Below are 14,931 nucleotides of genomic sequence, written 5' to 3'. Positions count from 1 at the left end.
AGTTCATAGCTGATCCCAACATCTGATAGGAATAATACAGTGTAAAATTATAAAAAAGAAATAAATCTTACTTACTTGGTTCATTTTCTCATGATGGGCCAGCTGTCGCCATCTTGCTTGAAGGTCTGGTGCAAAATCTTGCATGGCCTTAGATGACGTTATCATGCCAGCTGAGTGGTGACTTCATACGTCACCGCGCACAGGATTTTGGCTGAGATCTTCAAGCAAGATGGTGGCGGCTGGCCTGTCGTGAGAAAATGGATCAGGTATGATTTCTTTAGTTTTTTTTTACACTATTTCAGTTTAAATTGATTCGCTTTTGCGAAGCACAAGGAGATTTATCTTGAAATTCGTAACGAAGTCCACTTGGTGGACTTCATTTCGCTCATCACTAGTCCATCTGGACCCGGTACTTTGCTCATATATACTTTATGTAGCTTTGTTTAGCTTGTACCATGTCTACATTCATGCATTAAGTACATAAGTAATATTGCTAGTTGTATTAACAGTACTGGCACTAGCTATATCCATTACTCTTTCCTATTGTATAGATAGAACTGATGAGCCCATTTAGTGTCTACCTTATTCTGATCCTCAGTGGCCATCTCCCTATTGCTTTTATTTAGGAGATCTACTTGCTCTGACCTTGTTTTTGAGCATTTATATGATGTGATAGCACTCTGACTCTGCAAATCATATAGCCTCTTTATTCTGGACCAGAAGTGTGTCACTCTATTCATTCCTATGAGACTAGCTAGTATTTACCTTGTAAACATTACAACTGGAGCAAAAATAAATAAAAAAAATCTGTAAGTGCTTTGTTAAGCTCTGCAAAATTTTGCAAAAATTTGTATATATTTTTTCATTTTAGAAAATGATCTTTTGGAGGTATCCAACACACAAGGTACAGGTAAGTTTAAAAAGAGTTGATCAATAACTGATTAGTTACTTTTACAGAATTTTCAATGCGCCACAGTGTCGATTTTATCTCTTATCAGCCCATTTATTTTAAGACAATTTTGGAGAATTTTTGAATTCGTTCCACATGTGAAAATTACATTATTGTGTGTAGAATGTATGCAGTATGTTCATAAATTTGTAATTGCTGTGAAATGTATTACACATTAAACATTTTTTACACCTACCATAACGTTTTTGTGAAGTAAATGACATGGCTAAGTGAAGGTACAATAAACCGAAATTAAAGTAAGCCATTTTAAGCAAAATGTTGGTGTATGTACTTTTTCATCATCTATGAGGTGTAGTAAGGTAGAGAAAGATGTCTATACAATTGTCTGTACAACTGTGTGAATATGGCAGCCCTGTTATATAACTAGAATGGAAACTTTCATGTAATATAATAATATACATATAAGTATTACACTCTGGTTTACACAGGGCAATTTAATGCAGTTTTGTTATGAATTTAATGCAGTTTTGTTTATGTTACTTTTCCCTTAGCTAATCTTCAAAGGCGTATTAATATATGAACTTGTTTCCCTCTTTTTATTGCATCCATTCCATATTTTAGTTAAGAAAAAAAAACTGCTCTGTGTGAATCTGGCTTGTAGCTGGTTATAGTTATTTCCACAAAGTTCTATTATTTACCTTTTCTTTCAGAACTGGCCAAGAATAGGGATAACCCCAAAGATATCTTACAAATCTCTGCAAAAGAAATTAAAGGTATTAAGAAAAAATTCCAGTTGAGTTATTTAGAATGATTACCTTTATGGACAATGCACATGACTGTATTACGGCTCTATGCAACATCCAAGTTGAGTAGAAGTCTAATATGTCATCCAGTTTCTGGAGTCCTACAGTACCTCCCATTGCACCCAATCTGATACAGAGGTATACAGATTTTTGTTCTGTCAGATTATGTATCTGATACTGTACAATGTAGGTATGCTCCCCTGACACACTGCTCTAACTCTGTATTATAGATGATCGATGTCCCTGTGTGCCTCCATGTGAAACAGCCTAAGGGCTCATGCACATGACCATATGTATTTTGCATTACACAAAAAACGAATCCGCAAAAAATACGGATGACGTCCGTGTGCATAACGTATTTTGCGGAACAGAATAGCTGACCCCTAATAGAACTGTACTATCCTTGTCCATAATGCAGACAATTGTATGACATGTTCTATTTTTTGGGTGGAACGGAAATGGAATGCACACAAGCAACTTCAGTTTTTTTTCGCGGACCTATTAAAATGAATGGTTCCGCATACGGTCCGCAAAAAAAAAACTGAACAGACACGAAAAGAAAGTATGTTCGTGTGCCCTAAGAAAAATAAAGGTTAATCAAGTGTCCTCTCCCCCTCCGCAATGACGATATATGGGGTATTGTTAGGAAAAGACACAAAAATCTCTGTATAGGAAATTAGTCCCCTCAAGCGCTGCACATCCTAGTACAATGTGGGAAAAAGTCAGTTGAATGAGGTAATAAGGAAAAAGGATTGCGCTGCAAGAGAAGATTCTTTAGATGTTCCTTTTCTCTTTTTTTCTTTTCTTACAATTGGAAAAATCTTCAGTTAGATGGACCACAATCAATAATAAATTCTCACCGGTTGCATGGAAACCTAAAAGTAGCAACAAAAAACGCACTATGGTGTAGTATGTACTGAACACCTATTGCATCAGGTGCATGCGATATACCCACAAAACTCGCTCGTGATGCGCATAGAAAAAGACCGGTGCGTCTTCAACCAAGGAGCTCTAGTTGTGAAGCAGGCAGAAAACAGGAGCCGTCGACTCAGGAAATCTTTGTCAGAACCACGATCCCACCAGCAGAGCGTCGTTTTGTGGTATCGCCCGTCTCACACTTCCATGGGACTCAAAGAGGAAGGAAGGTGCAGAAATAGTGAAGTACGTACAAGTGGTTATAGATAAATGGTTTATTGTACTTACAAAAATACAAAGATAAAATAGTGTTTAAGAACAGTCTTAGTTGCCCGACCCAGGTTTCGCCATAATGCTTTGTCTGGGGCGTTGATTGCTAATTGGGAACTGCTGGATTTAAAATCACAAGGATACCTCCCTTCTAGTCTACGTCACAGTGACCTATGAACCTTTTTTGCACATTTCATAATACTCCATAAAATAAGAGGGGGAAAAAAAGAAACCATATAGTTCCAGCCACACATGTAGTTAACTAAATCGGACAGTCTCACAGGGCCGTCTTTACCAAGGGGCAAAAGGGGCAGCTCCTGGGGGGCCCATGGCAGCTGCCTCTTGAGCCCTGCTAGCTACTGCCCTGGGTGTCAAGCTGTCGGTGTACTTTAACGTTGTGCTCTAGGACCTTAATGACATCATCACCATGTGACCAGTAACCTAGCAATTACTGGTCACATGGCTATGAGGTCATCACAGGTCCTATCAGGAGTGTTGCAGAAGTTAACTGTGGAGCTTTTTTGTGTGAAGATTTCATCAGAAAAAGGTGACAGGGGCTGTTATGTTAATATACTGTAAACTACTGTATAGTGGAGTGCTGTATACTGTGTGAGGGCCTTATACTGTGTGGGGGATGCTGTATACTGTGTGGGGGGCTGTATATTGTGGAGTGCTATACTGCTGTACTGTATAGTGTGGGGGGCTGTATCGTGTATAGTTTGGGGTGCTGTATACTGTGGGCTGCTCTACTATATACTGTGGTGTACTGTATAGTGTGGGGTGCTATACTGCATGCTGTGTGGTGCTGTATACTATAGGGTGCTATACTGCATACTGTGGGGTGCTGGGGTGCACTGTAACACTAGGGTGAGCCGAGCCCTGGTCTCCCTGCAGAGCGGTGCCCACTTCCAGCCTGAGCCCAGCTGCCCAGAACACTGATCCTGAGCCGCTGGAGTCTTCAGAACTGAAAGTTTTTAGTCATTCACTGTACTCTACCAGATGTGTGGATTTTTTGTGTGTTGTGGTGGAGGGCGTGATTGTCTGCTAAGGTGTGGGAAGGCGGGATCCAGGGGGCCCAAGTAAATTTTTGCTCAGGGTCCAATCAATATTAAAGGGCTTCTGTCACCCCACTAAAGTGATTTTTTTTTTTTTTTTTTTTTTTGGGCTAGTGAAATTAGTTATATTGCTATATATCACAATAGAATTGTGTTACTTACTTTGATCCAGCAGTTTCTTCAAAAAACGAAGTTTTATCATTAGGGATGAGCGAACTCGAACTGTATAGTTCGGGTTCGTACCGAATTTTGGGGTGTCCGTGACACGGACCCGAACCCGGACATTTTCGTAAAAGTCCGGGTTCGGTGTTCGTCGCTTTCTTCGCGCTTTTGTGACGCTTTCTTGGCGCTTTTTGAAAGGCTGCAAAGCAGCCAATCAACAAGCGTCATACTACTTGCCCCAAGAGGCCATCACAGCCATGCCTACTATTGGCATGGCTGTGATTGGCCAGAGCACCATGTGACCCAGCCTCTATTTAAGCTGGAGTCACATAGCGCCGCCCGTCACTCTGCTCTGATTAGCGTAGGGAGAGGTTGCGGCTGCGACAGTAGGGCGAGATTAGGCAGATTAACTCCTCCAAAGGACTTGATTAACTGATCGATCTGCAGCTGTGGATCATTGAGCTGCTGATCCTCAATTGCTCACTGTTTTTAGGCTGCACAGACCGTTTGTCAGTCACATTTTTCTGGGGTGATCGGCGGCCATTTTGTGTCTTGTGGTGCGCCAGCACAAGCTGCGACCAAGTGCATTTAACCCTCAATGGTGTGGTTGTTTTTTGGCTAAAGCCTACATCAGGGTGAAGCTGTCACACCAAGTGCATTTAACCAGCAATAGTCTGTTCATTTTTTGGCCATATACAAAATCAGGGGCAAGCTGCGCCTGTCACCAAGTGCATTTAACCCTCAATGGTGTGGTTGTTTTTTGGCTAAAGCCTACATCAGGGTGAAGCTGTCACACCAAGTGCATTTAACCAGCAATAGTCTGTTCATTTTTTGGCCATATACAAAATCAGGGGCAAGCTGCGCCTGTCACCAAGTGCATTTAACCCTCAATGGTGTGGTTGTTTTTTGGCTAAAGCCTACATCAGGGTGAAGCTGTCACACCAAGTGCATTTAACCAGCAATAGTCTGTTCATTTTTTGGCCATATACTAAATCAGGGGCAAGCTGCGCCTGTCACCAAGTGCATTTAACCCTCAATGGTGTGGTTGTTTTTTGGCTAAAGCCTACATCAGGGTGAAGCTGTCACACCAAGTGCATTTAACCAGCAATAGTCTGTTTATTTTTTGGCCATATCCCAGTCTAATTCTGTCACTAAATCCATACCGGTCACCCAGCGCCTAAATACTAGGCCTCAAATTTATATCCCGCTAAATCTGTCCCTAGTGCTGTAGCTGGGCGAGTTATTTAGTGTCCGTTCAAGCACATTTCTTGTTCTGGGTTGAAATACAATTCCCAATTTAGCAATTTCATAATTTAGTGGTTTCTGCTATATCAGAGCTATTTGAAATCTATCCCTAAAAGGGTATATAATATTCAAGGTGCACATTGGGTCATTCAGAATAACTTCACACACACCCGCTACTGTGTATTTCCAAGTCTAATTCTGTCACTAAACCCATACCTGTCACGCAGCGCCTAAATACTAGGCCTCAAATTTATATCCAGCTAAATCTGTCCCTAGTGCTGTAGCTGGGCGAGTTATTTAGTGTCCGTTCAAGCACATTTCTTGTTCTGGGTTGAAATACAATTCCCAATTTAGCAATTTCATAATTTAGTGGTTTCTGCTATATCAGAGCTATTTGAAATCTATCCCTAAAAGGGTATATAATATTCAAGGTGCACATTGGGTCATTCAGAATAACTTCACACACACCCGCTACTGTGTATTTCCAAGTCTAATTCTGGCACTAAACCCATACCTGTCACCCAGCGCCTAAATACTAGGCCTCAAATTTATATCCCGCTAAATCTGTCCTTAGTGCTGTAGCTGGGCGAGTTATTTAGTGTCCGTTCAAGCACATTTCTTGTTCTGGGTTGAAATACAATTCCCAATTTAGCAATTTCATAATTTAGTGGTTTCTGCTATATCAGAGCTATTTGAAATCTATCCCTAAAAGGGTATATAATATTCAAGGTGCACATTGGGTCATTCAGAATAACTTCACACACACCCGCTACTGTGTATTTCTAAGTCTAATTCTGGCACTAAACCCATACCTGTCACCCAGCGCCTAAATACTAGGCCTCAAATTTATATCCTGCTAAATCTCTCGTTACCGCTGTCCTGTTGTGGCTGGGAAAGTTATTTAGTGTCCGTCAAAGCACATTTTTTGTTCTGGGTTGAAATACAATTCCCAATTTAGCAATTTCATAATTTAGTCGTTTCTGCTATATCAGAGCTATTTGAAATCTATCCCTAAAAGGGTAGATCATATTGAAGGTGCACATAGGGTCATTCAGAATAACTTCACACACACGCTTCTGTGCATTTCCAAGTCTAATTCTGTCACTAAATCCATACCGGTCACCCAGCGCCTAAATACTAGGCCTCAAATTTATATCCCGCTGAATTTGAATACAATACATTGGGCCAAATAATATATTTGTTGTTGTGGTGAACCATAACAATGAGAAAAACATCTAGAAAGGGACGCGGACGTGGACATGGTCGTGGTGGTGTTAGTGGACCCTCTGGTGCTGGGAGAGGACGTGGCCGTTCTGCCACATCCACACGTCCTAGTGTACCAACTACCTCAGGTCCCAGTAGCCGCCAGAATTTACAGCGATATATGGTGGGGCCCAATGCCGTTCTAAGGATGGTAAGGCCTGAGCAGGTACAGGCATTAGTCAATTGGGTGGCCGACAGTGGATCCAGCACGTTCACATTATCTCCCACCCAGTCTTCTGCAGAAAGCGCACAGATGGCGCCTGAAAACCAACCCCATCAGTCTGTCACATCACCCCCATGCATACCAGGGAAACTGTCTCAGCCTCAAGTTATGCAGCAGTCTCTTATGCTGTTTGAAGACTCCGCTGGCAGGGTTTCCCAAGGGCATCCACCTAGCCCTTCCCCAGCGGTGAAAGACATAGAATGCACTGACGCACAACCACTTATGTTTCCTGATGATGAGGACATGGGAATACCACCTCAGCATGTCTCTGATGATGACGAAACACAGGTGCCAACTGCTGCGTCTTTCTGCAGTGTGCAGACTGAACAGGAGGTCAGGGATCAAGACTGGGTGGAAGACGATGCAGGGGACGATGAGGTCCTAGACCCCACATGGAATGAAGGTCGTGCCACTGACTTTCACAGTTCGGAGGAAGAGGCAGTGGTGAGACCGAGCCAACAGCGTAGCAAAAGAGGGAGCAGTGGGCAAAAGCAGAACACCCGCCGCCAAGAGACTCCGCCTGCTACTGACCGCCGCCATCTGGGACCGAGCACCCCAAAGGCAGCTTCAAGGAGTTCCCTGGCATGGCACTTCTTCAAACAATGTGCTGACGACAAGACCCGAGTGGTTTGCACGCTGTGCCATCAGAGCCTGAAGCGAGGCATTAACGTTCTGAACCTGAGCACAACCTGCATGACCAGGCACCTGCATGCAAAGCATGAACTGCAGTGGAGTAAACACCTTAAAACCAAGGAAGTCACTCAGGCTCCCCCTGCTACCTCTTCTGCTGCTGCCGCCTCGGCCTATTCTGCTGCTGCCGCCTCGGCCTCTTCCTCCGCCTCTGGAGGAACGTTGGCACCTGCCGCCCAGCAAACAGGGGATGTACCACCAACACCACCACCACCACCTCCGTCACCAAGCGTCTCAACCATGTCACACGCCAGCGTTCAGCTCTCCATCTCACAAACATTTGATAGAAAGCGTAAATTCCCACCTAGCCACCCTCGATCCCTGGCCCTGAATGCCAGCATTTCTAAACTACTGGCCTATGAAATGCTGTCATTTAGGCTGGTGGACACAGACAGCTTCAAACAGCTCATGTCGCTTGCTGTCCCACAGTATGTTGTTCCCAGCCGGCACTACTTCTCCAAGAGAGCCGTGCCTTCCCTGCACAACCAAGTATCCGATAAAATCAAGTGTGCACTGCGCAACGCCATCTGTGGCAAGGTCCACCTAACCACAGATACGTGGACCAGTAAGCACGGCCAGGGACGCTATATCTCCCTAACTGCACACTGGGTAAATGTAGTGGCAGCTGGGCCCCAGGCGGAGAGCTGTTTGGCGCACGTCCTTCCGCCGCCAAGGATCGCAGGGCAACATTCTTTGCCTCCTGTTGCCACCTCCTCCTTCTCGGCTTCCTCCTCCTCTTCTTCCACCTGCTCATCCAGTCAGCCACACACCTTCACCACCAACTTCAGCACAGCCCGGGGTAAACGTCAGCAGGCCATTCTGAAACTCATATGTTTGGGGGACAGGCCCCACACCGCACAGGAGTTGTGGCGGGGTATAGAACAACAGACCGACGAGTGGTTGCTGCCGGTGAGCCTCAAGCCCGGCCTGGTGGTGTGTGATAATGGGCGAAATCTCGTTGCAGCTCTGGGACTAGCCAATTTGACGCACATCCCTTGCTTGGCGCATGTGCTGAATTTGGTGGTGCAGAAGTTCATTCACAACTACCCCGACATGTCAGAGCTGCTGCATAAAGTGCGGGCCGTCTGTTCGCGCTTCCGGCGTTCACATCCTGCTGCTGCTCGCCTGTCTGCGCTACAGCGTAACTTCGGCCTTCCCGCTCACCGCCTCATATGCGACGTGCCCACCAGGTGGAACTCCACCTTGCACATGCTGGACAGACTGTGCGAGCAGCAGCAGGCCATAGTGGAGTTTCAGCTGCAGCACGCACGGGTCAGTCGCACTACAGAACAGCACCACTTCACCACCAATGACTGGGCCTCCATGCGAGACCTGTGTGCCCTGTTGCGCTGTTTCGAGTACTCCACCAACATGGCCAGTGGCGATGACAGCCGTTATCAGCGTTACAATACCACTTCTATGTCTCCTTGAGAAAACACTTAGGGCGATGATGGAAGAGGAGGTGGCCCAGGAGGAGGAGGAGGAGGAGGAAGAGGGGTCATTTTTAGCACTTTCAGGCCAGTCTCTTCGAAGTGACTCAGAGGGAGGTTTTTGGCAACAGCAGAGGCCAGGTACAAATGTGGCCAGCCAGGGCCCACTACTGGAGGACGAGGATGAGGAGGAGGTGGAGGAGGATGAGGATGAAGCATGGTCACAGCGGGGTGGCACCCAACGCAGCTCGGGTCCATCACTGGTGCGTGGCTGGGGGGAAAGGCAGGACGATGACGATACGCCTCCCACAGAGGACAGCTTGTCCTTATCCCTGGGCAGCCTGGCACACATGAGCGACTACATGCTGCAGTGCCTGCGCAACGACAGCAGAGTTGCCCACATTTTAACCTGTGCGGACTACTGGGTTGCCACCCTGCTGGATCCACGCTACAAAGACAATGTGCCCACCTTACTTCCTGCACTGGAGCGTGATAGGAAGATGCGCGAGTACAAGCGCACGTTGGTAGACGCGCTACTGAGAGCATTCCCAAATGTCACAGGGGAACAAGTGGAAGCCCAAGGCCAAGGCAGAGGAGGAGCAAGAGGTCGCCAAGGCAGCTGTGTCACGGCCAGCTCCTCTTGAGGGCAGGGTTAGCATGGCAGAGATGTGGAAAACTTTTGTCAACACGCCACAGCTAACTGCACCACCACCTGATACGCAACGTGTTAGCAGGAGGCAACATTTCACTAACATGGTGGAACAGTACGTGTGCACACCCCTCCACGTACTGACTGATGGTTCGGCCCCATTCAACTTCTGGGTCTCTAAATTGTCCACGTGGCCAGAGCTAGCCTTTTATGCCTTGGAGGTGCTGGCCTGCCCGGCAGCCAGCGTTTTGTCTGAACGTGTATTCAGCACGGCAGGGGGCGTCATTACAGACAAACGCAGCCGCCTGTCTACAGCCAATGTGGACAAGCTGACGTTCATAAAAATGAACCAGGCATGGATCCCACAGGACCTGTCCGTCCCTTGTCCAGATTAGACATTAACTACCTCCCCATAACCATATATTATTGGACTCCAGGGCACTTCCTCATTCAATCCTATTTTTATTTTCATTTTACCATTATATTGCGATGCTACCCAAAGTTGAATGAACCTCTCCTCTGCCTGTGTGCTAGGCCTAAATATATGCCAATGGACTGTTGCAGTGGTGGCTGACATGAAGCCTGATTCTCTGCTATGACATGCAGACTAATTCTCTGCTGACATGAAGCCAGATTGTCTGTTACGGGACCTCCCTCCTCTGCCTGGGTGCTGGGCCTAAATTTATGACAATGGACTGTTGCAGTGGTGGCTGACGTGAAGCCTCATTCTCTGCTATGACATGCAGACTGATTCTCTGCTGACATGAAGCCAGATTGTCTGTTACGGGACCTCTCTCCTCTGCCTGTGTGCTAGGCCTAAATATATGCCAATGGACTGTTGCAGTGGTGGCTGACGTGAAGCCTGATTCTCTGCTATGACATGCAGACTGATTCTCTGCTGACATGAAGCCAGATCCTCTGTTACGGGACCTCTCTCCTCTGCCTGTGTGTGTGCTGGGCCTAAATATATGCCAATGGACTGTTGCAGTGGTGGCTGACGTGAAGCCTCATTCTCTGCTATGACATGCAGACTAATTCTCTGCTGACATGAAGACAGATTCTCTGTTACGGGACCTCCCTCCTCTGCCTGGGTGCTGGGCCTAAATATATGCCAATGGACTGTTGCAGTGGTGGCTGACGTGAAGCCTGATTCTCTGCTATGACATGCAGACTGATTCTCTGCTGACATGAAGCCAGATTGTCTGTTACGGGACCTCTCTGCTCTGCCTGTGTGCTAGGCCTAAATATATGCCAATGGACTGTTGCAGTGGTGGGTGACGTGAAGCCTCATTCTCTGCTATGACATGCAGACTGATTCTCTGCTGACATGAAGCCAGATCCTCTGTTACGGGACCTCTCTCCTCTGCCTGGGTGCTGGGCCTAAATTTATGACAATGGACTGTTGCAGTGGTGGCTGACGTGAAGCCTGATTCTCTGCTATGACATGCAGACTGATTCTCTGCTGACATGAAGCCAGATCCTCTGTTACGGGACCTCTCTCCTCTGCCTGTGTGTGTGCTGGGCCTAAATATATGCCAATGGACTGTTGCAGTGGTGGCTGACGTGAAGCCTCATTCTCTGCTATGACATGCAGACTGATTCTCTGCTGACATGAAGCCAGATTCTCTGTTACGGGACCTCTCTCCTCTGCCTGTGTGTGTGCTGGGCCTAAATATATGCCAATGGACTGTTGCAGTGGTGGCTGACGTGAAGCCTCATTCTCTGCTATGACATGCAGACTAATTCTCTGCTGACATGAAGACAGATTCTCTGTTACGGGACCTCCCTCCTCTGCCTGGGTGCTGGGCCTAAATATATGCCAATGGACTGTTGCAGTGGTGGCTGACGTGAAGCCTCATTCTCTGCTATGACATGCAGACTAATTCTCTGCTGACATGAAGACAGATTCTCTGTTACGGGACCTCTCTCCTCTGCCTGGGTGCCGGGGCCTAAATATCTGAGAATGGACTGTTCCAGTGGTGGGTGACGGGAAGCCAGATTCTCTGCTATGGAACCTCTCTCCAATTGATTTTGGTTAATTTTTATTTATTTAATTTTTATTTTAATTCATTTCCCTATCCACATTTGTTTGCAGGGGATTTACCTACATGTTGCTGCCTTTTGCAGCCCTCTAGCTCTTTCCTGGGCTGTTTTACAGCCTTTTTAGTGCCGAAAAGTTCGGGTCCCCATTGACTTCAATGGGGTTCGGGTTCGGGACGAAGTTCGGATCGGGTTCGGATCCCGAACCCGAACATTTCCGGGATGTTCGGCCGAACTTCTCGAACCCGAACATCCAGGTGTTCGCTCAACTCTATTTATCATATGTAAATTCGGTCTCTAACAGCAAGTAGGGCGGCTACTTGCTGCTAGCTGCTGCAGAAATCCGCCCCCTCGTCGTGTTGATTGACAGGGCTGGCCGGAGGAGGAGATCCCGGCTGGCCCTGTCAATCAACACGACGAGAGGGCGGATTTCTGCAGCAGCAAGTAGCCGCCCTACTTGCTGTTAGAGACCGAATTTACATATTATAAAACTTCGTTTTTTGAAGAAACTGCTGGATCAAAGTAAGTAACACAATTATATTGTGATATATCGCAATATAACTAATTTCACCAGCCCAAGAAAAAAAAATCACTTTAGTGGGGTGACAGAAGCCCTTTAAAGACAGCCCAGCATTCTCATAAAAAACTTTCTAGCAGAGATATATAGTGTGTCAATTACAGGGCCTCTAACTCCTCCTATTTATTCAAATACTAACTCCTACCTTTATACCTAGCCTATGCAGGCATTGACATCACATTCTATGTTTAACCCCTGAGGTCGAATCGTGTTTAACAAATACATCCACTCTACCTCCCTCCTATTTAAAATCGCAACAAAATCTCCTCCACGTACGGGGGTATGGACTATCTCAATCCCAGTAAAGCGCAAACCCCTAGGAATTTTTGGGTGGTGGATTTTGAAATGTAAAGAGACGCTATGCGTCTCGAGTCCTTTTTATATTGCAAATGTGCTCCTGAACTCGGGTTTTAAGGCTGCGTGTGGTCCTACCCACATATTGGAGGCCACAAGGGCACTCCAATAGATAGATAACACCCACATTGTTGCAGGAGATGTTGCCTCTTATTTTAAAAGTTTCTCCATTTCTTTTATTGGATGGTGTCCACAAACATAGCTCGATCCTTTTTGTATGCGGTTTCTGCAGGGTATGCAGAAACTGCACCATGTGAATTTTCCCTTATTAGTGACTATGAGTTTTTTAGTAGTCGCAAAGCTGACACTGTGGACTAATCTATTAGTCACTGACACTGACTGACTTTTTGGTATATTTTTAAGCCAAGAATGATGATGGCAGCTATTAAGTCCAATGTAGGTATTCACATCTATAGTTTTGAAAAAGGTCTTAGTTTTCAACCTGTTATCTTCCATGAAAATGACCAGGTCATTTTCATGGAAGATAACAGGTTGAAAACTAAGACCTTTTTCAAAACTAGATGTGAATACCTACATTGGACTTAATAGCTGCCATCATCATTCTTGGCTTAAAAATATACCAAAAAGTCAGTTTCAGCGCATTTCTAAAAATTGCACCAAAACAGAAGATTTTAGGGAACAGGGTCAGATGATCAAAGATTTTTAGAAAAAGGGTATGAGGAAGAATTTTTGGACCATTGCAGAAAAGAGATAGATCAACGTGATGGTAATAGGCTCACGGTAAAGAAAAAGATAGATCAGCAAAAAAATAATTTTAGGTTTAGCTTTTTGACCCAGTAAAATTCCAAAGTGGGCCATATTAAAAATATTATCAATAAAAATTGGCATATTTTGAAGAATGATCCTGTCCTTAGTAAGGAGATTCCAGACAAACCCCCTCTAGTCTTTAAAAGAGCAAGCAATTTGACTAATAGATTAGTCCACAGTGCCAGCTTTGCGACTAATAAAAAAACGCATAGTCACTAATAAGGGAAAATTCACATGTTGCAGTTTCTGCATACCCTGCAGAAACCGCATACAAAAGGATCGAGCTATGTTTGTGGACACCATCCAATCAAATAAAATAAATGGAGAAACTTTTAAAATAAGAGGCAACATCTCCTGCAACAATGTAGGTGTTATCTATCTATTGGAGTGCCCTTGTGGCCTCCAATATGTGGGTAGGACCACACGCAGCCTTAAAACCCGAGTTCAGGAGCACATTTGCAATATAAAAAAGGGACTCTTTACATTTCAAAATCCATTACCCAAAAAATCCTAGGGGTTTGCATTTTACTGGGATTGAGATGGTCCATACCCCCGTACGTGGAGATTTTGTTGCGATTTTAAATAGGAGGGAGGTAGAGTGGATGTATTTGTTAAACACGATTCAACCTCAGGGTTAAACATAGAATGTGATGTCAATGCCTGCATAGGCTAGGTATAAAGGTAGGAGTTAGTATTTGAATAAATAGGAGGAGTTAGAGGCCCTGTAATTGACACACTATATATCTCTGCTAGAAAGTTTTTGAGACTGTCCGATTTAGTTAATTACATGTGTGGCTGGAACTATATGGTTTCTTCCCCCCCCCCCCCCTTATTTTATGGAGTATTATGAAATGTGCAAAAAAGGTTCATAGGTCACTGTGACGTAGACTAGAAGGGAGGTATCCTTATGATTTTAAATCCAGCAGTTCCCAATTAGCAATCAATGCCCCAGACGAAGCATTATGGCGAAACCCGGGTCAGGCAACTAAGACTGTTCTTAAACACTATTTTATCTTTGTATTTTTGTAAGTACAATAAACCATTTTTATCTACAACCACTCATACGTACTTCACCATTTCTGCACCTTCCTTCCTCTTTGAGTCCTATGGAAGTGTGAGACGGGTGATACCACGAAACGACGCTCTGCTGGTGGGATCGTGGTTCTGACAAAGATCTCCTGAATCAACGGCTCCTGTTCCCTGCCTGCTTCACAACTAGAGTTCCTTGGTTGAAGACGCACCGGTCTTTTTCTATGCGCATCACGAGCGAGTTTTGCGAGGATATTGCATGCACCTTATGCGATAGGTGTTCAGTACATACTACACCATAGTGCGTATTTTGTTGCTACTTTTAGGTTTCCATGCAACCGTTGAGAATTTATTGATTGTGGTCCATCTAACTGAAGATTTTTCCGATTGTAAGAAAAGAAAAAGATAAAAGGAACATCTAAAAGAATCTTCTCTTGCAGCGCAATCCTTTTTCCTTATTACCCCATATGGGGTATTGTGCCTGATTAGTCTTACAAAATACCTCTCATTTAGGTGCTTTTAATATAAATATATATCTATCTATATCT

General features: G+C 45.0%; 1 protein-coding gene across 1 annotated transcript in view; it reads left to right on the top strand.

The window, feature by feature from the left end:
• Positions 1-859: 859 nt before the first annotated feature.
• The window catches only part of LOC122924243, a 59,095-nt gene continuing 45,023 nt past the window's right edge, over positions 860-14,931 (top strand). Inside the window, exons 1-2 of the mRNA XM_044275176.1 lie at positions 860-910; positions 1,621-1,683. Coding sequence (XP_044131111.1) covers positions 875-910; positions 1,621-1,683 — 99 coding nt within the window. The 5' untranslated portion in view covers positions 860-874. The remainder of the gene's footprint in view (positions 911-1,620; positions 1,684-14,931) is intronic.

The sequence above is a fragment of the Bufo gargarizans genome, unplaced genomic scaffold, assembly GCF_014858855.1.
Source record: "Bufo gargarizans isolate SCDJY-AF-19 unplaced genomic scaffold, ASM1485885v1 original_scaffold_926_pilon, whole genome shotgun sequence".
Classification (NCBI taxonomy): domain Eukaryota; kingdom Metazoa; phylum Chordata; class Amphibia; order Anura; family Bufonidae; genus Bufo; species Bufo gargarizans.
This window is presented reverse-complemented; position numbering and strand designations above follow the sequence as displayed.